This window comes from Chinchilla lanigera, unplaced genomic scaffold (genome assembly GCF_000276665.1).
Source record: "Chinchilla lanigera isolate Chin_1 unplaced genomic scaffold, ChiLan1.0 scaffold00131, whole genome shotgun sequence".
NCBI lineage: Eukaryota > Metazoa > Chordata > Mammalia > Rodentia > Chinchillidae > Chinchilla > Chinchilla lanigera.
The window spans coordinates 523675-545057 of NW_004955532.1; the positions used below are offsets into that span (position 1 = coordinate 523675).

General features: G+C 57.9%; 3 protein-coding genes across 5 annotated transcripts in view; 2 read left to right on the forward strand and 1 right to left on the reverse strand.

Moving 5' to 3' along the window:
- Positions 1-10100, forward strand: part of Atrip (ATR interacting protein) — a 17003-nt gene extending 6903 nt beyond the window's left edge. The window contains exons 4-13 of one of the 2 annotated variants that reach the window (XM_005410152.2): positions 308-426; positions 2140-2297; positions 3428-3529; positions 4163-4292; positions 4460-5149; positions 8044-8180; positions 8291-8382; positions 8993-9070; positions 9174-9426; positions 9757-10100. In XM_005410152.2, the coding sequence (XP_005410209.1) occupies positions 308-426; positions 2140-2297; positions 3428-3529; positions 4163-4292; positions 4460-5149; positions 8044-8180; positions 8291-8382; positions 8993-9070; positions 9174-9426; positions 9757-9824 (1827 nt within the window). In that variant the 3' untranslated portion in view covers positions 9825-10100. The remainder of the gene's footprint in view (positions 1-307; positions 427-2139; positions 2298-3427; positions 3530-4162; positions 4293-4459; positions 5150-8043; positions 8181-8290; positions 8383-8992; positions 9071-9173; positions 9427-9756) is intronic. The other variant, XM_013507609.1, reaches the window with a different exon arrangement.
- Positions 10101-10202: 102 nt separating this feature from the next.
- Trex1 (three prime repair exonuclease 1) lies at positions 10203-12093 on the forward strand. The gene is made up of 2 exons (XM_005410151.2): positions 10203-10643; positions 10954-12093. Exons 1-2 carry the CDS (start codon positions 10277-10279, stop codon positions 11922-11924), a joined length of 1338 nt encoding a protein of 445 aa, XP_005410208.2. The 5' UTR covers positions 10203-10276; the 3' UTR covers positions 11925-12093.
- Positions 12094-12317: 224 nt separating this feature from the next.
- Shisa5 (shisa family member 5) lies at positions 12318-20868 on the reverse strand (the record flags this gene model as incomplete). 2 transcript variants are annotated; one of them, XM_013507610.1, is given in 5 exon segments in its annotated part: positions 12318-13388; positions 13514-13726; positions 13844-13959; positions 16706-16789; positions 20712-20868. In XM_013507610.1, coding segments are annotated over 5 exon segments (650 nt in total), but the record flags the coding sequence as incomplete, so codon positions are not given.
- Positions 20869-21383: the final 515 nt, after the last annotated feature.

Here is a 21383-nt window from a genome sequence, read left to right on the forward strand (position 1 = left end):
TTTTGTCTTTTTGAGGCAGGGTCTCACTATGCAGTTCAGGCTGGCCTTGAGCTTACCTTGTAGCCCAGGCTGGCCTCAAATTCACAATGATCCTTCTGCCTCAGCCTCCCAGTGCTGAGATTACAGGCGTGCACCACCACACCCAGCCATGCTGTCTTTCAAGAAGGCTAACATTTTATATTGCAGGACATTTATATGACAGCAAACTTATATATGTTTTTCATTTACTAGCTTGACATTTTGAAGCTCAGAAATATTTTTATGCACGGCATGGTGCCACTGAAAGTATGTTTCTCTTGCCTTCTAGCTCCAGTCGTTGCAATCTGAACTCCAGTTTAAAGAGGCAGAAATGAATGAATTAAGGACAAAGCTTCAGAGCAGTGAACGGGTGAATAAAGTGGCTGTTCCCTCCACGTCCCATGTTAGGTAAGGGTGGTGCTGGAGGGGTAATTCAGCTTTACGTCACTCAGTAAAAATTGTGTGTAATCCTGTCCTGAACAAAGGCCATTTAGACCCTGCCACCTAGGCGGAGGTCCGCTTTGCTGAAGGATCCAAAGGTGGTTTGGGCCAGGTGTGGTGGCGCACTCCTGTGATCCCAGCACTCGGGAGGCTGAGGCAGGAAGATCATTGTGAGTTCGAGGCCAGCCTGGGCTACAAAGTGAGCTCAAGGCCAGCCTGAACTGCATAGCGAGACCCTGTCTCAAAAAGACAAAAAAAAAGGTGGTTGGATGAAGCTGAATGATTTGAGGTGCACAGCATAAAGGCCCTCACTCTAGGTGCTTTCTGTGAATGAGACTATAAACACGATTTCTCAGAAGTAGAAGAAGCAAGCCAGGGGTGATGGCATGTGTCTATAATACCAGCACTCGGGGAGGCAGAGGCAGGATCAAAACAAAAATTCAAGAAGTGTGTGAGTGTGTACTGGGGATGTAGCTCAGTGTGTGACGGCCGCAAACAATGAATAAATGAATTACGTAGCTGGGGATGTAGCTCAGTGGTAGAGTGCTTGCCTAGCATGCACAGGACCCTGAGTTCAATCCCCGATACCAAAAAAAAAAATTCCTTAAATAAAAAAGATGAGAAAGATGATCTCCAAATTTGGGGCACGGGCCAGTCTTCGTTTCTAGTGCGTCGTTTAACATAACAGGCTTGGTGTACAGCACAGAGGTAGACTGCGTATGTACCATGCACAAGGACCTGGGTTCAGTTCCCCCCCTAAAAACCTGTTTAATCCAACAGGTTGGGACCCAAGTATGAGTGTTCTTCAGCACTAGCTGAATATTGGTATATTTTTCCTCCGTTGCTGCTCTGGGACCCTGTTCTAACCGCCCCTCCTTTGCTCGCAGATGGGCTTAGCTTGTTAATGGTTTGTACTCTGTCTTTTGCCTGTCAGAGCAGTCTGGCACTGTAAATAGCAGCCTTGAAGTTTGAATGGTGCCAGGATGTTTTTCTAATATTGAACGTTCTGCCTTTGCCCGTGATAAGCAGGCTGTGGAATTAAACTCGCCTTACCTTGCATACTCCAGGGTGTCAAGAGCCCAGGCTAAGTCCATCCTCACCTCTTCACACAGCGCTAAAGGACTAAATCAGAGGGCTAAGACTGCTCCTCAGACATGGAGAGGTTGACATGGAGAAACTTGCTGGGTTTTGTTTTGTTTTGTCTTTTTGAGACAGGGTCTCACTGTGCAGTTCAGGCTGGCCTTCAGCTCACTGTGTAGCCTAGGCTGATCTCCAACTCATAAGGATCCTCCTGCCTCAGCCTCCCAAGTGCTGAGATTACAGGTGTCTGTATTACCATGCCCAGCTAACTTGCTGTTTTAAACACACCTTCTGAATCCCTGACTATTAAAAATTAGATTGTTCCACATTGAACAGGTTTTTTTTGGTGGAATTATAAATAGTAAAAGAAATCTGGCCAATATTTTGGGGTGATTAGAGAATATGGAAATTTGGTAATTCAGATCGAAATCCCTTGAATTTTGTACTACTGTCCTGGACAGAGTCTGATACGTGCATAATAGATAAAACCAAAAAACACCTAAACATGAGAAGTTAAAATTTGTTGAAAGTTTTGTAACCAAGTACTTTAAGTGATTTTAGCAGAATCATTACTTTGGTTTCATAGTTAACTTTTTTCAGTCCTAGGAAAAACTTTTCCGTGGTTATGAGACCAGAAGCATGTTCCTCGCAATTTGGAAAATCATCTTTTCCTACAAAGGAGTCCTTTAGTGCTAACATGTCCTTTCCCAATCCCTGCCAGACAGAGCCAGGATACAAGTCTCTGGTGGGCCGAGAGGGTAAGTCAGCCTCTTAGCACACTGCTACATAACAAACTACCCAAGCTGGTGGCTTACAACAAAAGTAACTATTTGTTTTCTCCCACTTCTGGGGGTCTGCAGTTTCGAGAGTATACAGGGAAAACAGCTTACCTCTTCGGGTCTCAAGTCGCTCAAACTTACTGAGGCTGAAGGATCTGGAATGAAAACATGAATTCCATTCCAGATGGGCCTCTCCACAGACAGGAGGTGTCCTTATAGCGTGATAGATGGCTTCACTTACTGCCATCAAACCGGGAGAGAGCCGGGCGTGGCGGCGCAGGCCTGTAATCCCAGCACTCGGGAGGGAGGCTGAGGCAGGAGGATCATTGCAAGTTCGAGGCCAGCCTGGGCTACAAAGTGAGCTCAAGGCCAGCCTGAACTGCATAGTGAGACCCTGTCGCAAAAAGTCAAAAAAAAAAAAAAAAAAAAACCGAGAGAGAGGCAGCCAGACTGAGGGGTTACCGATTCTTTCTAGAGGGAGACAGCCCATCTAGCATTGCTCGTTTTTATTCCGAGACTGTGCCATGCCAGTTCATCTCATAATTCAGATATAGTTGATTTCTTTCCCCCATCAGCCTTTTCAGGTCTTGCCACTTCTGACAAACTGTGGTCTACTTAACACTTTTGGTGTCTAGCAACTGACGGTGCAGAGCAGGGTGGTGTTACAAGCGGACAAGAGAGCCCAGCAGCCTAGATATTAGTCCTGGCCTACTTACTGGCTTGTCTGGTCCGGGCAGGTCCTTAACCCCTGCCCTTGGTTTCCCTAAGTGTGAAGCAGAGCTAACGACAGTGCCTCCTGGTAGGACTGCTCTGAGGAGCAGACAGGCTGCTGCGTGCGAAACCTTGGAGTGGTTTCTGATACACACTGAGCTCTCTATAAACGTTAGTGGTGACTGTATTCATCTGGCTGCTTCATTTAACAGTGAGGCAAACAGCCCGATTTTCTTTTCTCTTTCTTCGTGTGAAACCCTTTTGTACGAAGAAAGCAAAAGATCCAAGCTGCTTTGCTTGACCCACGGTTGAAGGGTAGAACAGCCCAACTCTGTTTTAAACTCATTACATGTAAGACTTTCTGATATGTCTGTGCTTTCGATTTCCATTTTATCTAGGTTCAGATAATAAGACCCACAGTCTGAGAGGTAGCCCTGTACAGCAAGAAGCGGTGCAGAAAAGCCTTACTGACAGCCGGACGCAGAAATCAAACACAGAAGGTACCCAAATCCCCGCTTTCCCTGCAGCAGTCTGCATGGCTCCCACTGGCCTCTTGATGCTCAGAGAATTGCCTGGGAAGCTGTGTGGACCTCTGAGAACCCCGCTGCCAGGCAGTCCTTCAGGGGGTCCCGGCAAGTAGGAGTCTGTCTCCAGCAGAAGAAGGGGGATTCTAGGGCTGAGCCCAGGGCCTCCACACTGAGCTCTGCATCCCTAACTCTTCTTTTATTTTTTATTTTGAGACAGGATCTCGCTGCATCTCTAAGTTGCCTCCGCCTCTTGTGCGGGTATTAAAGGCATGTGCCACCACACACAGCTTAAGCATAAGACTTTATAAAATGGAAAGGTCAAGCGAGGCTCGGCGGCAGGCACCTGTTCTTTCAGCTATTCAGGAGCTGAAACAAGAGGACTGCTTAGCCCAGGAATTCAGGGGCAGCCTAGGCAATATAGCAAGACCTAATGGGGGAAACAATGCAAAGGCCAAGAGTAGACACATCCCAGAGTCTTCTGGACCCACAGGAATCTTGACAGGACTCAGTGGCAGCTTAGCATCCAAAGAACCCTCCGCTCTTCTTCTTGAAGGTACGAGAAGCCGTCCTGTGTCAGAGCCTTCTGGGCCACCTTGTCTTCCACAGGTTCCGTTCTGATAAACCTGTTGCTGAAGCAGCCTTTGATGTCAGGGTCAGGCGTAGGTCTCTGCCACCTCCTGAGCAGCTGTTCCGAGGCTCCCGCTGGCAAGCTCTTGCAGCCGCTGGGGCTTGGCAGGTGAGCGTGAGACCCCTGGAAAGCTTACCTAGAAAGGAGTTCCCAGGAGGCAAGTCCCTGTCCGACCCTGCCCGGCCTGGGAGGTCTGGGATGTGCCTGGAGACTGGAGAACAGGGCAGGCCGTCTGGGGCCTGTGATCTCACCTGCTTTATTTTCTGTGTTTCCAGTATTTTGGCTGTGATTTCAGGCCTCAGAACCACGGCTTCTCGAAGCGGGGCATTTTCTCCCTCGACCCTGAGAGAAGCACAGAACCTGGCCTTCACTGGACTGCACCTGATTGCCAGGAGCGAAGGCTCGTGTGACGGAGACCCGGCCGAGGGGGCCGGGAGGGCCTTCCCACTCCGCCAGCTTCCTGGGGCCGTGCACCTCCTGCCGCTCCTACAGTTCTTCATCGGCATGCACTGCCAGGCTCTGCAGGAGCTCGCAGCGGCGAAGAGGAGTGGCGCCTCCGGGGACTCGCCAGCACGTAGCTCCTGCGTGCGCGCTGGGGCGGAGGCCAGCCCTGAGGACTCGGGCTGCAACCTGGAAGGCTTCGCTGTGGCTTCGCTCGGCGTTCTTCAGCACCTGGTGTGCCACAGCGGGGCGGTCGTCTCCCTGCTGCTGTCCGAAGTGGGGACGGACCCTTCTGCTGAGGAAGGGGCCGGGAGCCCGGCTCGCGGGCACACGTGGGGAGATGTGCTCTCCGCCCCCGCGGGGGCCGCGGAAGACCACAGGCAGCACCCACTGTTGAAGATGCTTCTCCTCCTGCTGGCCTTCTCCTCCACAGCAGCGGGTCACCCTCAAGCCACAGTCCTGAGCCAGTGTCTCAAGGTTTTGGTGAAATTAGCCGAAAATGCGTCCTCTGATTTCTTGCCCAGGTACAAAGCAGCGTGGAGCGCACGCTTCTCTGTGGGTCTCCCGTGACCTCTCAGGGTCTAACCTGTGGCCCTTACACTTCGCTCACGTCTTTTTTTTTTTGAGACAGCGTCTCACTATGTAGCTCATGCTGGCCTTGAACTCTGTGGTCCAGGCTGGCCTCGAATTCATGGCGGTCCTGCTTCAGCCTCCCAAGTGCTAGGTGCGCAGGCGTGCACCACCACGCCTGGCCTTGCTCGCATCTTGACTTATTTCCAGTACTTAGCTCAGAGGCTCGGTGCAGGGAGTTCTGAAGTGGGGGGAAGTGAGGCCAGGTGTTGGGAGAACCAAGGAAGTGGTGTATTTTGTCCAGTTCAGCCTCTGAATGGCTGATAACCAAGAAACAGGCATGATGAAGGCAGCTAGCCACTGTAGACGTGAGTCCCCGCCCGGACGAGGCTGACCCCGCAGGCCTTTGAACCCCAGATGCGGATGAGCTCCCTACGCAGCGGGGGCACAGGGCGTGTCTGTGGCAGAGCCCGCCTCCCGCAGGCACCACAAGTCGCTGGCTGCTCTGCAGGCTGCGGTGGTGCAGTGAACCTTGCTCACAAACACGCTGTAAGTTCCTGAGCTGGGAATACAGAGCCAGCTGCTGGGAAGGGATTGTAAACGCCACCAGGCCCACCCCCTCGAGCAGTCATCCAGGTGCTCCCGGCCCGCCCCGGGGCCCCGTAGGTTGGGGTGCTGCCGCGTGCTGAACACACCTAGCTCTTCTCAGAGTCTGCGCCCGGCAGGCTTGTTTCCTAGGGGCACTTCCGGGTCCTGCGCTATGGGCATTTCCTGGCTGGTCGGGTTCACCCTACAGGACGTGCTCAGAGTTGGACGTAGCACCGCAGCGTGGTGGGGAACGTGGGGAGGCTGCTCGCAGCTTTTGCTGTCGTTGCTGTTCGTTAAATGACCAGTCCCAGAAACCGTGTTTTTGCCAGTTCTGGAAGACACTCCTACTCTGTTCCCGCGGAATTTGTCCGTGTGGGTATTGAGAACACAGCTACTCAGTGGGTCCCTGCTGCAGGCCAGACCCGGGTAGCTTCCACCCACTGGCTCTTGTGACGCGGCACGGCTAGCGCACCTCGCTCACTCCGAGTGCTCGGTCAGTATTTGCTGAGTAACCTATATTGAGGTGATGGCAGGGCTCAAAAGCAGGATGGGATGTAGTAGAAGTAGCAAGGAAGCGCGCGGTCTCCACACGCTCCCGACGTGACAGCCTGCAAGGGTGAGCCCCCGAGGCCGCTCCTGCGCCAGCCCAGGCGGCCGTCCCCAGGGCTGCTGCGCAGGTAGCCTACCCAGGCTTGCAAGCAAGTCACCCTTGTCTTGTCTTTTTTCCAGGACTAGGGCTTGAATCCAGGGCCTTGTGTGTGAAAGCACTCTGCCGCGGAGCCACATCACTGCGCCCGTGTAATTTTTTATTTTGAGACAGGACCTCACTAGGTTGCCTAGGCTGGCTTCAAATTTACGGCCTGCCTCCACCTCCCAAGTGTCTGGGATCGGGCCAAGCACCAGCATCCCCAGCTCACTCTTGTCTTTTTCCTGTATCTGTTGTAGGCCTTGGCTTCCAGGCCTGGGTTTTTGAGCAAGAAGATCTCATTCTTGAATTAACCAGAATAGTACGGTTTATCTACTTCGTGTATTGGGCTGTGTGTACAGTTCATTTAAAGAGAAGCTTCTGAGGCTATCAGAAAATAAGATGGGAGTCCACTGCTTTGTGCACAAGGATGCTCTTGCAGATACTTCCATGGGCCTTAATGAAAATAGATGGGGGCCACTTGGAGCACAAGGAGTACGGTGGTGTACGCCTGTCATCCCAGCACTCAGAGGCTGAAGCAGGAAGATTACAACTTCAAGCCCATTCTGAGCAACTTAGCAAGACCCTGTTTTAAAAAGAAAAAAAAATTTTTTAAAGGAGCTAGGTTCAATCCCTAAAAACCATTCAATTCCTTAAACCTGGGGTTCGGGGAAAAATACCAGCTTAAATGCCAGTTTCCCAAAGTTCCACAATCCGTTAGGTAGGAGCATGCAGCCCCTTGCTTGCCTGCAGGATGTGCTGTGGAGGGAATCCGCCCCAGTGTGAGCCCCGCCTCTTGCTCCTAGTCACGTGCAGAGGGGTCTCCTTGCCGCCGTGCGGAGGGGACGGCAGCTGTGAGGGGCACGCAGCCGGCCACAGTGTAGATGGCCCTTTCCACCTGTGTGTTCTGCTGCTGCGTGGACTGAGTGAACCTGCCTCACTTGGCTCCTGGGTCAGAGCCGTCATCCCCTCGCCAAGACCAGGGGACAGTGTCCAGAGCCTTCGCCCATGCACACCTCACGGCGGGCCCCTCTCCCCGCTGGCAGCAGCGCCCAGTGCCCTCCGACAAGCAGAGAGTGGTCTTGCTCTGTGAGCGGCCTCATGAAATTCCGCCACAGCCAAGTCCCTGTGTCACCTCCGGAGCCTTGACCTGTCCCAGTGGTAGGCAAAGGGCATTTCTCTCACACCTGAGTTATACTCTTCCCCTTCCCTGGGAGCGGAGGCAGGAAGGAGCCCCGAGTGCGGAGGCCAGGCTTTCCAGGCCCAGGGAGTGCCCCGTCACGGTGTTGCAGAGCCGGGCAAGGGCCTGGTGTCCCCTGAGCGCAGCAGCTCAGCGCCGAAGGTCGGCACGGGCTCATTCACAGGAAGCTCCAGGGGCTGGGGATTTAGCTCAGCGGCAAAGCGCATGCCTGGCAAGCGCAAGGTCGTGAGTTCGGTTCCCGGTACCGGAGAAAAACCAAAAAAAAAAAAAAAAACCACAGGAAGCTGCATAGCAGGGAGGTGGGTAGCATCTGAACCCGTCTTGCCGACCCAGTCTCCTTCGGGGGGCTGTCATGTCTCTGGCACATCTTCCAGGTTCCAGTGTGTGTTACCCGTTCTGCCGCGGTGCCTCAGCCCGGAGACGGCCCTGCCCTGTGTGCTGCGGACTGTAGAGCTGCTCGCTCTCCTGGTGGACCACGAGAGCCTGGCACCGCAGCTCTGTTCCCGCTCCGGTAAGGAGGGCGTGGTCGGAGGGAGGGGCAGGCGGGGCACCCACCTTAAATTCCTGAAGGGTGCTGGTGCTCCGGGCGGGGAGGGGCTCTGAGTGAGGACTGCATTTCAGAAGGCTGCCTGCTCCTGCTGCTGTACACGTACATCACGTCGAGGCCGGACGGCAGGGCCTCGGAGACACAGTGGCTCCGGCTGGAACAGGAGGTGAGTACGTGAGACTGCTGCGGAGACCCTGCCCCACCCCATCCCGGAGCCCACAGTTACCTTTCCGGGCCTAAAGGGCTGTCTTCTTTTGGTTTGGGTTTTTTTGGTCTTTTGAGACAAGGTCTCACCATGCAGCCCAGGCTGGCCTTGAACTCCCGGTGATCCTTCTGCCTCTGCCTCCTGAGTGCTGGGATTATGGGTGTGTGCCACCATCCCTACAGGTGTAATTCATTCTTGTACCAGTTCATCAGAACCAAGGTAGTGGAGCCTGCCTGTAATCTCAGCACCGTGGGAGGTTGAGGCAGGAGGATTGTAAGTCCGGCCCAGCTTTGGCTGTTTACCAACTTACTGAGCCCCTGTCTAAAGATGTAAAAGGACTGGGGCTATAGCTCAGTCCCCATACAGAAAAAAGTTCATCCAGCAGCTACAGGGGAACGTGGGAGGCTCCCACACAGGTGCGTCCTAGGTGAGCCCCTGACGGTCACGGGACTTGCAGAGCTGCCTGATGACTCGTGTGTCCTGGCTCGGGCTGTTGGCGAAGCAGCTAGAGCTCCTGTGGGAGCCCGAGAAGGCCCTTGTGGTGACGGGGCAGGACCTGTCCTCCTTCCAGGTGGTGTGGCTGCTGGCCAAGCTGGGTGTGCAGAGCTCCTCCCCGGTCACCGGCTCTGACTGCCACTGCAACGTGGAGGTGAGTGGGGAAGGGCCCTACGCGAGGACCTGCGCCCGCCAGCGCCCGGCTCCTCTGGACGGTGAGGGCAGGGAACAGCCTGGCCTGGCTCTGCCCTCTGCAGGTGGTCCGAGCGCTCACGGTGATGCTGCACCGACAGTGGCTGACTGTGCGGAGGGCGGGGGGGCCCCCCAGGACCGAGCGGCAGAAGCGGACCGTGCGCTGCGTGCGTGACACGGTGCTGCTGCTGCACAGCCTGTCCCAGAAGGACAAGCTCTTCACCGTGCACTGCGTGGAGGTGCTGCATCAGTATGACCAGGTGCTGCCCGGGGTCAGCACGCTGATCCGCGGGCTCCCCGACGTGACGGACTGCGAAGGTGAGCCCCCAGGCGGCCGTCCCCAGGGCTGCTGAGCAGGCACACCGCGGCCTTTCCTGCTGCTGGGCGCTGTTTCTTTCTCCTCCGGCTCCTGTCTTGAGTAGACTGGGCTGCCCTTGCTGTTTACCTGTGGAGCCGGCCTGGCCGAACTATGGCCTTTCCAGAACTGCTCAGCTCTGAATGGCCTTCGTGTCACTGCGTGTAGTAGCCGAGGGAGCAAGAACAGGACAAAGCGGGGCCTGGCTGACTACTGCCTGTGCTAGGGGAGAGGTGGGACCTGCCCAGGCCCTGTGCTTCCGGCTGTCACACAGAACCCTCTTCTCTGGCCAGAGGCAGCCCTGGAGGACCTCTGCAGCATGGACACCGAGGTGGACGACGCTGAGATGGACTGTGGCTGAGCCCTCTGCACCCAGCCACGCGGTGGCACCAGCACCTTTGCCTTCCTCACCCCATCCACTGAGGAAAGAGGACCCAGCCTTGTGGCTCCCGCCTGTGCGCGCCTATAACCCCAGCACTCGGGAGACTGGCCGGAAGATGGCCAGGAGCTAGCTCGAGGCCAGCCTGGGCTACATAGCGAGTTCAAGGCTGGCCTGAACTACAAAGCCAGACCGTCTGAAAACAAAATAAAATAAACAAATAAAAGCAGTGACTGCCCATCCCTGTCGGAAACGTCAGCTTTGTTTCCAGGTCTCACCTGCTTGGCTTGGGAGGGAGGGACCCCGAGGGGGAGCCAGGGAGGCTGTGGCCCCGCCCCTCCTCACCCCGCTGGTCCCCGTGGTAATTAATCTGCCATCAAGGAAGCCCTGCCCTGCTGTGGAGTTGTCCTGAGTCATGGCTTTGGACTGGGGCCATGGGAAGAAAGCACCGCGTGGTAGGGAGAGGGGCGGCCCTCAGCCCATACGGAGACCTGGAAGGCCTGGGCACGGGGACCAAGGACGAGCCACAGGACAGCTGGGCTCCCAGCGGTGCTCGAGACCTGGAGCTGCGCTACTTCAAGACAGCCCAGGCACTAGTCCCCTCTGGGGCTCTCTCCAGTGCCTTGGGCTGTTGGGAGGGGCAGAGCAGGCCTGCTGACGCAGAGCAAGTGGGGAAGGCTTTGCTCACGAGGCCGGCCAGTGGGCGGGCCCAGCCAAGTTTCACTTCCGGCACTGCTGCCGGCAGCGGCAAGAGCCCAGTGCCTGCCTGCCTGCCTGCCCACCCGCCCACCCGCCGGCTCTGTAAGTACGAACCCCTGCAGGGCAGGGAGGAAGGCCGTGGGTTCCCCCATTGCGGCCCAGGTGGGCACTAGGCGGGCCGGACCCCAGTGAGGAAGGGGGACTCCTCCCCACGTGGACAGCAGAGTCGCGGCCCACCACGGAAACCACCCCATCCGCTCCAGCTTCCCGCCCTGAAAGTGGGTCCTGGAGCTCCTGGGCAGTGCCTGACTGCAGAGGCCTGAGAGGCGCTTCTGCCCACTTTCCTGGTGCTACCCTGTTCCCCCATGCCAGTGCTGCCCGTGAACCAGCCCTAACCCATGCTCCTCCCCAGGCTCAGCGGCAGGTTCCTACCCCAGCATGGCCTCAAAAGCCCTGCCCCCTGGTCCCATGCAGACCCTCATCTTCTTGGACCTGGAAGCCACTGGCCTGCCCGGCTCCCAGCCCAAGGTCACAGAGCTGTGCCTACTGGCCGTCCACAGATGTGCCCTGGAGAGCAGCGCCCCCTGCCAGGGGCGACCCCCTGCAGTGCCCCCGCCGCCCCGTGTGGTAGACAAGCTCTCCGTGTGCGTGGCTCCGGGGAAGGCCTGCAGCCCCGCAGCCAGCAAGATCACAGGTCTGAGTACAGCTGAGCTCGTAGCACATGGGCGGCAGCATTTTGACAACAACCTGGCCAACCTGCTCCTAGCCTTCCTCCAGCGCCAGCCACAGCCCTGGTGCCTCGTGGCACACAACGGTGACCGCTACGACTTCCCCTTGCTCCGGGCAGAGCTGGCTATGCTGGGGCTTGCAGGGGCTCTGGACGGTGCCTTCTGTGTGGACAGCATCACGGCCCTGAAGGCCCTGGAGCAGAGCAACAGCGCCTCGGAGCGTGGCCCGAGGAGGAGCTACAGCCTGGGCAGCATCTACGCCCGCCTGTACGGGCAGGCCCCAGCGGACTCGCACATGGCCGAGGGGGACGTCCTCACCCTGCTCAGCGTCTGCCAGTGGAGACCACAGGCCCTGCTGCAGTGGGTGGACGCTCATGCCAGGCCCTTCAGCACCGTCAAGCCCATGTATGGGGTCACAACCTCCCCTGGGACCCACCCGAGGCCCGCTGCAGTCCCAGCGACGGCAACCCTGGGCCCAGCCAGGAACACCAGTGCTAGCCTCGAAAACAACCGAAGACCCAAGGCTCTTCCTCCAGCAGAGGTCCCTGGGACCCCACCCCGGGAAGGGCTGCTGGCCCCACTGGGGATGCTGGCCTTCCTGACTGTGGCGATAGCCATGCTGTATGGACTGTCCCTGGCCACACCCGGGCGGTAGACTGAGAAGGAAACTTGGCAGAGATCCCCCGAGCACTAAGTGGGAACCTCCCCATACCCGCTCTGGGGCTTTGCAGCCTGGGACCGTGGGTGGGGCGCAGGCGTAGGCTTTTTCCCTCCTGCCCTAACAAGAACTCTGAGCCCCAATAAAAGGCGGCACAACACAGAAATACAAATGGTGAGTAGAGCTGGCACAGTGGTGCACGCCTGTAATCCCAGCACTCAGGAGGCTGAGGCAGGAGGGTCACCGTGAGTTTAAGGCCAGCCTGGGCTACGTAGCAAGGGCAGCCTGAACTACAAACAAGACCCCATCCCAAAAAACAACAAAAAACAAAGGCGGGTAGAAACAGTGCTCTGCCCAAGGCCCAAAGCTCTGAAGAAAGGAGGCAGCACACCCAAACATTTGCGTTTATTATAAACAAGGGTGCAGCGCCCAGACTCGGAAACACACAGACACAGAGCTAAGACAGCTGGCAAAACATGAACAGGGACAAGGAACGCCGAGGTATTGCGCTGGGGCCCGAGCTGCCACCCAGGCCCCACCCCCTTGCCCACCACCCGCCTTTGGCCCTGGTGTCCCTGCTGCCAGGGCAAACTGTGGCCTGGGTCCTGGAGTTGATCTCTGAGGCTGCTGTGGGCGAGCGGGGGCCCTCAGAGGTCAGGCTGCCGCCTGCCGCTGCAGACCCGCTCCACAGTCAGAAGCCTCACGTCAGCCATCATACTGTAAAACAAATAGGCAACATTTTTGGCTAAAACAGAAACACTGCAGGGAGGAGACCTGAGTGTGGCGGCGGACAGAGACCCCACTGCCCACCTGCGGCAGGGGCCAGGTCGGCAAGAGCAGGCAAGCGTCCCGGGGGCCGCCCAGGCAGTGCCAGGGAGGCCGCTGGGACAGGGGCCGGTGGGGTGGGCGGGGCCCTGCCTGAGGGTTCCCACCTCCGGAGTGGCGCAGGCTGTGGGGAACAAGCAGCCATCTGCCCGAAACACGGGCCCAGCAAGAGCCCACCGCCTGGCCCGCTCGCCTGCCTCAGCACAGGGCGCCCCGGCCCACAGGGACACGCCCCGGCCACAACCAGGACATGTGCGTGACACCCAACAGGCTGTGCTATCCCAGGGAGCCCGGCTGCGCCTGGTCACCCTGCAGCGCGCTGTGGAAGACTGCCCACTGCCTTCTTCCAATTTGCTGGAGATTTCAGGAAGCGTAATTTCAAGTGAAGACAACAAAGTTTGGCCCCAGCCCACCTGGCTGACATCAGAGGAAGCCACACGTCACATACAAGGTACACAGGGCAGTAACAAGTGTGCCTGCATACCACACGCGCGCGCACACACACACACACACACACACACACACAGTCAAGTGGCAGCCAGAGAGGGGCGTGCGCTCAGGGGCCTGCCTTCGGGGGGTCCATGTAGGCCGGGTTGTACGGAGGCTGGCTGGCGGGGTAGGGCGCGGCTGCACCTCCTGAAAGCAGAGAGAACACGGGTTGGCGGTGGACACGGAGGGCCGCAACAGAAACGTGCCCGGTGGGAACACGCGTGGGGCAGAGGAAGGAGCCGGGCCGGGCGGGGCGCAGTCCTCGTACTCACCAGTGAAGGTCTCGTGGTAGGCTGGAGGCCCCATGGGCTGGGCCGGGTAGGGTGGTGGGTACTGCGTCGGGTAGGGCGCTGCTGGCACTCCTGGCTGGGCGGGCATGGGGTGGTAGCCCTGGTACGTCGGCCCAGGGTAGCTGGGGGGCGCACTCGGAGGCTGAGGGTAAGGGGTGTGCACCACGGTGGTGGCCGTGGTGGTGGTCACGACGGCTGCAAAGAGAACCCAGGCAAGATGCGCTCGCTGCCCGGCTTTGAGGCCAGGCCTGCCCTCCATCCCTCCTGCCCACCAGGGACCCGTCCTGCGCACGCGGGGAGGGGGGCGCTTACGACGCGGCCGGCGGCACATCTTGTACAAACAGCAGCAGGAGCAAGTGAAGCAGATGATGATGGTGACGACGGAGAGCACGAAGATGGTCAGGCCGATGGCTACGGTGGCTCCGAACCTGCCGAAGAGCCGGTCACGACCCGCCCTCCCCGGCCCACACCGTACCCACTGGCGGGGCAGCCCCCGGCCCCGGGGCTTCTGGGCGACACAGTTAGGTAACTCGAACCCGTTTTGACCTCGGTTTCCTCACACACAAATGGGGCCGTCTGGGATCTGCATGGAGCTCTTCTGCACAGAGGGTGCCCACCCCCGCCACGCGCAAGGCGTCAAGCCTGTGTCGCGAGCCAGGCGTGTGGGGCCTAAGTGAAAACACCAGGGTGCGTGAGAGCCAGACCAGTGTGCGGGGCAGATCTGGAAGGCGGGCTGAGGGAGGGGGAAGAGGGGCCGCAGCCGGCAGAGCCGCCCCACAGCAGGAAGAGGCCCGAGGCGCCCCTCCTTCCACCGCCACCCCGCCAGCAGCGCGGCTACTTCCCAGGTCACAGGCTCAAGCAGACGGGACACAGGGCCAGGGAGGGCAGCGTGCTTTCCGGAAGCGGACGCCTCCGAGGGCTTGCCCGTGCCCAAAGCATTCATCACGACGGACTTCCCAAGGCAGACGCTCCCATCCTCCGCGCTGCCGGGAGCCCCAGCGTATTCCAGTAAAAGGCAAGCCCTCGGCAACTACAGGAGCTTTATCAGCTACCGGGCACGGGCACCAGAGGCCAGGATGGTGTGGGCCGCACCCACCCACCCCGCCCAGGGGTTCTGGCTCAGAGGAACAGCGGACCTCAGCAGGGCCCAGCCCTCGGCTAGGGAGCAGACCTGAGAACAGACCTTCACACTCGAGGCTCAGAAGCACCCATCCTGGCTTCCAGAAAGGAGCCATCGCCACCGTGTGACCCAGGACAAGCCCCCGAGAGACACAGGTGTCTGCCCAAACAGGACACACATGCAGTCACAAGCCACATCAGCTCTGCGGCAGCTCTGCGCCTGTCTCTCTACGGAACGGCATCCACGCTCACCCCATGTTAGCCTCTGCCTCCACTCAGGGCCTCCTGCAGGCCTGGACTTCCTCCCTTTCCTCGGCCACTCAGGCTCAATCTCCGCCCCTTTCAGGGAACTAGAAAGCGAATCTCCTGGGTCCTTCCCCTGCCTGACGTCAGCAGGAGGAAGGCGAGGCACACAGGCTGGCAGCCAGCCTCTTAAAGACGCAGCCTGGCCCCGGCCCAGGGGAGCAGCAGAGCCGGCAGCCCAAGACAGGAGGGGAGGAAGGGGAGCAGGGCGCTGGCTGCCCCCTGGCCTGCCTGGCCTCTGGCTGCACCTCTGCTGGCCAGGGCAGCTCCCTGGGGTCTTCAGTGTGCCCAAGCCACACTCCGGCTCGCCGCCAGCTCGCCAAGCCCCAGCCCCAACTGCGGGCTCACGGCGCCCTCAGAGAAGCACCTTCCTCCCCCGCTCGGTGAACAGTCCTGGGGCCAGCGGGCACGGGAGTCTAGCCTGTCCCCTCTTCCCCCGCCAGCGCGCTCCCCCCGCCCACCTTGGGTGCCCCCGAGATGCTCCTCCAGCAACCCCCTGCCAGGTCTGACAGCCTCCAAGCTGCTCAAATGCCCGCCCGCGAAGGGTCCCCTAGCTCCGGGGAGCACGCGGGCGTCTGCTTTGTAATTATACCCTGGGCTGTGTGCCTGTGTTCTTCTGTATAGTACAGGTGCCAATTACAGAAGAAACAACCTGGGGCTTGTCCAGCTAGACAGTAAAATTTACAATAAAGCAAATTTCCACCTTTAATTAACAATTTAAATAAAACTTCTTGCTGGGCTCATAAAGCCTGGGACGGTCCCGGACTCTCGGCTGCCCTCTGTGCCCCAGCTTTTGAAAGCACCAGGCTGTGTCCACCTCAGGCCCTGTCCCGGCGAGGCCTCCCTTGAGGCCCCGACTCCTGGGCCTCTGATGTAGAGGGGGAGAAGAGGCCTCAGTCTTCAGCCAGCCAGGTCCAGGGTGCTGGGGTGTGCGGGTGGGGGGCAGCTGTGCTCACAGGAGCCCTTCCGGGATTCCACGGCAGCCGGGGAAGCCACGGGAAGCCACGGGGCAGGACGGGCAGGCCGAGCCCCCGAGCCCCCAGCCCCATCTGAGCTGGAGCCCGCCCTTCTTCCCCTCAGGGGCAAACAGGCCCAGGGGAGCTTCCTCCGAAAGTGGCTTCCCGCCCACCAGCGGCCGTGAAGAGGTCCAGCCCAGAAAGCACGCACGTGTGGCGCACGCCCCTCTGCCCACTCGAACATGTACAGCACCGGTCACGGTGCCAACAGGCAGGACAAGACCCTGCCCGGGCCTGCAGTGGAGGAGACAGGGCTGCCCCGTGCCCCGCGAGAGTTAGGGTCTTCACACAGGAACTGCGATCCACGAACTGCGGTGTGCAACAGCGCACCCCGCTGCCCCACGCCCACATTACCAGCCCGCTGCCACCACCGCCGTCACTGTCACCACTGCCATCACGACCCATCACCGTGCAAGCGCCACGCTCCCCGCCATCCTACACGACCCCCACCGCCGTCGCCATCCCGGCGCACTGCCGCCCACCCAGCCACCCCACCCAGCACCAGGCCCACCGGCCACCTGCTGCCCGCCCCTCGCCTCTGTCCATGCACCCCGCTGGGCCCCAGGCACCTCCTTCACCACCCCCGCCCCGCGACACTCACTCAGCCTCCCCAGGAAGCGAGGTGCACAGGCCCCACAGCCAGACGTGGGGACCGCTCTCTGGACCCCACCCCCGCCTCGGACCCACTGCGCCCCGCAGGCCTGAGGGTGCTGCACACAGCCCACAGGTTATTTACCCTGACATGGGGTCGCTGTCAAAGCTGGATCGAAACCTTAGTGCCGAGCCCGGCTGCTCCCAAGGCTCCGTGGGGGTGGGCACCCTGCAAAGAGGAAAGCTCGTGAGGAACAGGTCAAACCCCACCCACGCACACGCGTGAACGCACCACCGAGGGCACGCACACCACACACAACACACCGCGGCAACCACACCGTGCAACCCACAGCCTCGGAGGAGGAACACCGTCCACACCAGGGCTCCCAGGCAACCTCGAGGAGCTTCTCAGGCACCCAGGGCAGACCGCGAGACACAGCCCACGGGAGGCACAGAGCGACCCTCCTCCCCTGCCACAAGGTGGATACGCAGAGCGCCTCCAACCACAACAGGATGGGGTCGGAAACACAACAGAAGACTATACCGCTGCAACGCTAGCAGCAAAAGCAAAAGCAGCAGGGAAAACAAAAACACAAAACAAAAAAAACTCACACCTTGAGAAACTAATTTGTTTTGTTTTCTGTATTTGGGTCTGAGACAGGAACTCACTCTGCAGTACAGGCTGGCCTTGAACTCACTATGTAGCCCAGGCTGGCCTCGAACTCAAGGCAATCCTGCCTCAGCCTCCCAAATAGGGGGATTACATGACACCACAGGAGTTTGAGAAACTGAGTGTACAAAAAGACAAAAATTTTAAAACTATGTTGTATTAAATAAGCAATCATGAAAGAAATTAATAAACACATCAAACTGATGCCAAAAAAAACACTTATAATAAAAATACTACAGGTCAAAAATCATGGGCCCGGGCCGGGGATAGACCTCGGCGGCACAGCACCCGCCTGGCAAGCACAAGGTCCTGAGTTCAATTCCCAGTACCAAAAAAGAAAAGAAAATCATGGGCTGGAGATGTAGCTCAATAGCACAGTGCTTGCCTGGTAAGCTCAAGGCCCTGAGTTCCATTCCTGGTAGAAAGGAAGGAAAGAAAGAAAGGGGGGAGGGAGGGAGGGAAGAAGGGAAGAAGGAAGAAGGAAGGAAGGAAGGAAGGAAAGGAGGAAAGAGAGAAAGAGGAAGGAAGGAAAGAAGGAAAGGAGGAAAGGAGGGAGGAAGGAAGGAAGGACGAAGGAAGGAAGGAAGGAAGGAAGGAAGGAAGGAAGGAAGAAAGGAAGGAAGGAAGGAAGGACGAAGGAAGGAAGGGGAAATCATGATGAAGCTGGTCATGGTGGTACAGAGGCTGAGACAGGAGGATCTTCAAGTTCAAACACAACCTGGAGAATCTGACTTAGCAACACTGTCTCAAAAATAACAAAGGGCTGGGGAAGTAACTCAATGAGAGGTCCTGGGATCAAGCTCCAGTACTGGGGGAAAAAAAATCTGTGTGAAGGCTTGGGAGGGCACTGAGGTGGGGAAGTCCAGGCTCAAGGGCAGAGGCAGTGAGAGGCTAAAGACACAGATCACAGAGATCCGCCTGGCGAGCACGCTCCTTCTCTGAGAGGCATCAGCCCATTCCCTAGGGCACTGGGAGGCCAAGCAGCACTGGAAGCTTCAGGTGACCGAGAAGACAGGGACTGGGTCCAGAGCCCAGCAGGGGAGAGAGGCCGCACGGCCACTATTCACATGAGCAGGGATCCGAAAAGCCGGGCCTCAGAAAGAAAGGCAAGGCCAGCTTGTCACCATCCCCAGCTTTGCAGTTCAGCCAAGATGCAGAAGCAACGCAAACCCTCCCTGGAGAGCGTCCTGAGCTCCAGAGTTCCCCAAGGGATTTGGAAAATACAATGTTGGGCACACAATCAAACTTTCCAGGAGCACTAAAGGACGAGGCAATATGAACAGAAAAGGACAGTAAAAATTGACAATAAAGACATCTGCAGGGGGTTTACATACTGAAATTACCAGAAATTGATCATCTAAATAATAACACAGGGGCTAGGGATTTAGCTCAGCGGCACAGTGCCTGCCTGGCAAGCGCAAGGTCGTGAGTTCGATTCCCGGTACCGGAGAAAAACCAAAAATAAATAAATAAATAAATAATAACATATATACTACTTAAAGAGCAAGTATTCAGATTAAGGAAAAAGCATAAAGAAATTAAAGAAAAGACTGAGCCAGGCATGGTGGTGGGCACACCTGCACTCCCAGCACTCAGGAGGCTGAGGCAGGAGGATCGTTGCAAGTTTAAGGCCAGCTTGAGCTACATAGTGAGTTCAAGGTCAGACTGAACTACACAGTAAGACCCTGTCTCAAAAAAAAAAAAAAAGAATTAAAATTTTAAAAATAAAAAAGATGCTCAGCCTATCCATACTGCAGTTATGAGTGTGTAGTCCAAAAATCATCAGAATGGGCTTAAACTATGTATCTCATCAGTCACCCTGGCAAAAACACTGCCAAGCTTGGAGCTACAGGGACAGAGAAAGGAAATGCAGGAATGCTGCGGCCTTCTTCGATCCCACAGGACCAGACTCGAGCCATCCTGTCGCCTCCCGAGGGCCGCAGTCCTCTTCCGGTACTATTCTTCTCCAGGGCGAGAAGGCTGCAGCGTGACTCTGGTGCCAGCAGAGCTGCTGCGCAGGTCAGGAGGCTGCGGGGCGGCAGTGCAGCCCCACCGTGGCTCTGCGGGCCAGAAGCACCCCCTGCAGAGCTGTGGATGCACCCCCAGCACCCAAGAAGGGATGGGATGCCGACCAGGGCTCTTCCCAACATTTTCTTTGTGGAGGGGGTGGGTACCAGGAATTAAACTCAGGAGCTCGCGCTTGCCAAGCAGGTGCTGTGCTACTGGGCTATACCCCTAGCACCCCCCCCTTTTTTTTTTTTGGTCTTTTTGAGACAGGATCTCGCTATGCAGTTCAGGCTGGCCTTGAGCTCACTTTGTAGCCCAGGCTGGTCTCGAACTCACAACGATCCTCCTGCCTCAGCCTCTCGAGTGCTGGGATTACAGATGTGTGCACCATGCCCAGCTACGTATTTATTTTTTGGTACCAGGAATTGAACTCAGGATCTTGTGCTTGCTGTGCCACTGAGCTATATCCCCAGCCCCACCATACTTGATTTAGAGAACACTAATTTTATTTTATTTTGGGGTTTTTGTTTGTTTGTTTGTTTTTTCTGGTACCAGGAATTGAACTCATGACCTTGCACCTGCCAGGCAGGCACTGTGCCACTGAGCTAAATCCCCAGCCCCCGATAGCACTAATTTTAGATGAGAACTGACCAAGGGTAAATGAATTTCCAGGCTATCGGATGATATGAATGTATTTTGCACGTGAAACAGAAGGATGTGAATGGGTGGGGGCCAGGTTGGAGATGCTATTTTCTGAATGTTTGTATCCCCCAAATTCATGTTAAAGCCCTAACGCACGATGCCACTTGGAAGTAGGGCCTTGGAGAATTAAGTAGGCTCAGAGGAGGCCATGGGGGCACCCTCATGATGATGGGGTCAACGCCCTTATGAAAAGGTGTTTTGAAGCTGGGCCTGGTGGCACAGGTCTATAATCCCAGCACCCGGGAGGCTGAGGCAGGAGGATCGTTGCGAGTTCAAGACCAGCCTGGGCTACACAGTGAGCACAAGGCCAGCCTGAACTGCATAGGGAGACCCTGTCTCAAAAAAGAAAACCCCGTAAGCAGGGCAGACCGGCTGCCTGTGGGCTTGGAGAGGAATGGAATGGTCGTGGGAGACGGAAATAAATGAGCTGAGGCGTGTGACCGCCTCAGCTCTGCATCTGTGACTGAACACAGAGGAAACACAGAGCGTGACCAGCAGAGTCACTTCTGGGCCCGTGGGCTGAGCCAGGACACAGCGCAGCTTAGCCTGGGCACACACTGGTGCCCTGTGCACTCACGTCCGGGTGCAAGCACACACTCGGGGCACCCTCATGCCAGCCGCCCACCGCGAGGACCTGTCGGTCAGGGTGCACGGCAGGAGCCTCAGGCCGGGCGGGTTTCTCTGGTCCAGCGTTCAGCCATCATCCAGGGTGCGGAGGGGACAGCGCGGGGCACAGGCCGCTCCCCCGCCCCCCAAACCACCACGCACCCACCTGTCCTCGGGCCCAGCACACCCATCCTCAGCCCGCACAAGTCTCTTCCGCACGTCCGAGCAGCAGTACCGGTTGGAACAGGAGCCACAGCAGAAATCTGGGCAGAGCTTGTGGAAGGACTTGCCTCCGAGGCCCGCTGGGCACACCTCGCCACGGGCTGCAGTGGGAAGAGCACGCCCGTTCCACCGTGGCCACAGCGCCAGGCCCGGCTGACGCCCTGCGTTCCTGGGAGTCACCAGGCAAGGCTGCTCTAGGCCATTCTAGCCACTGCTGCCACTCCCCAGCCTCGCCCTGCCCGTCCCACCGCAGCAGGACCTCCCTCCCCCGCCAGTACGCGGCCTTCGGAGGGAGACGGACCATTTCACCGCCAGCGCGACTAGGCCGCTCCCCACTTTCAGACCCGCCTCCTCCCCACCCCCACCTTCCATCCTATTCCTCCTTCAAGGCCTTTCTTCTTCAGAAGCTGCTGGGCACAGGTGCAAGGCTGAACAGCAGCACACCTGGGCACCTGCCGGGGCTCTCCCGAATTCAATCCTCGCCCCCGCTCCCCGTCACTCCGCAGCCCGGCCTACTGCGTATAACTGCAGCGGCCTGGTCCTCACAGGTGATCCCCCGCCAGCCGGCAGACACCCAGCGACCCAGCCAGCCAGTCACACCTGCCCTGTGTGTCCA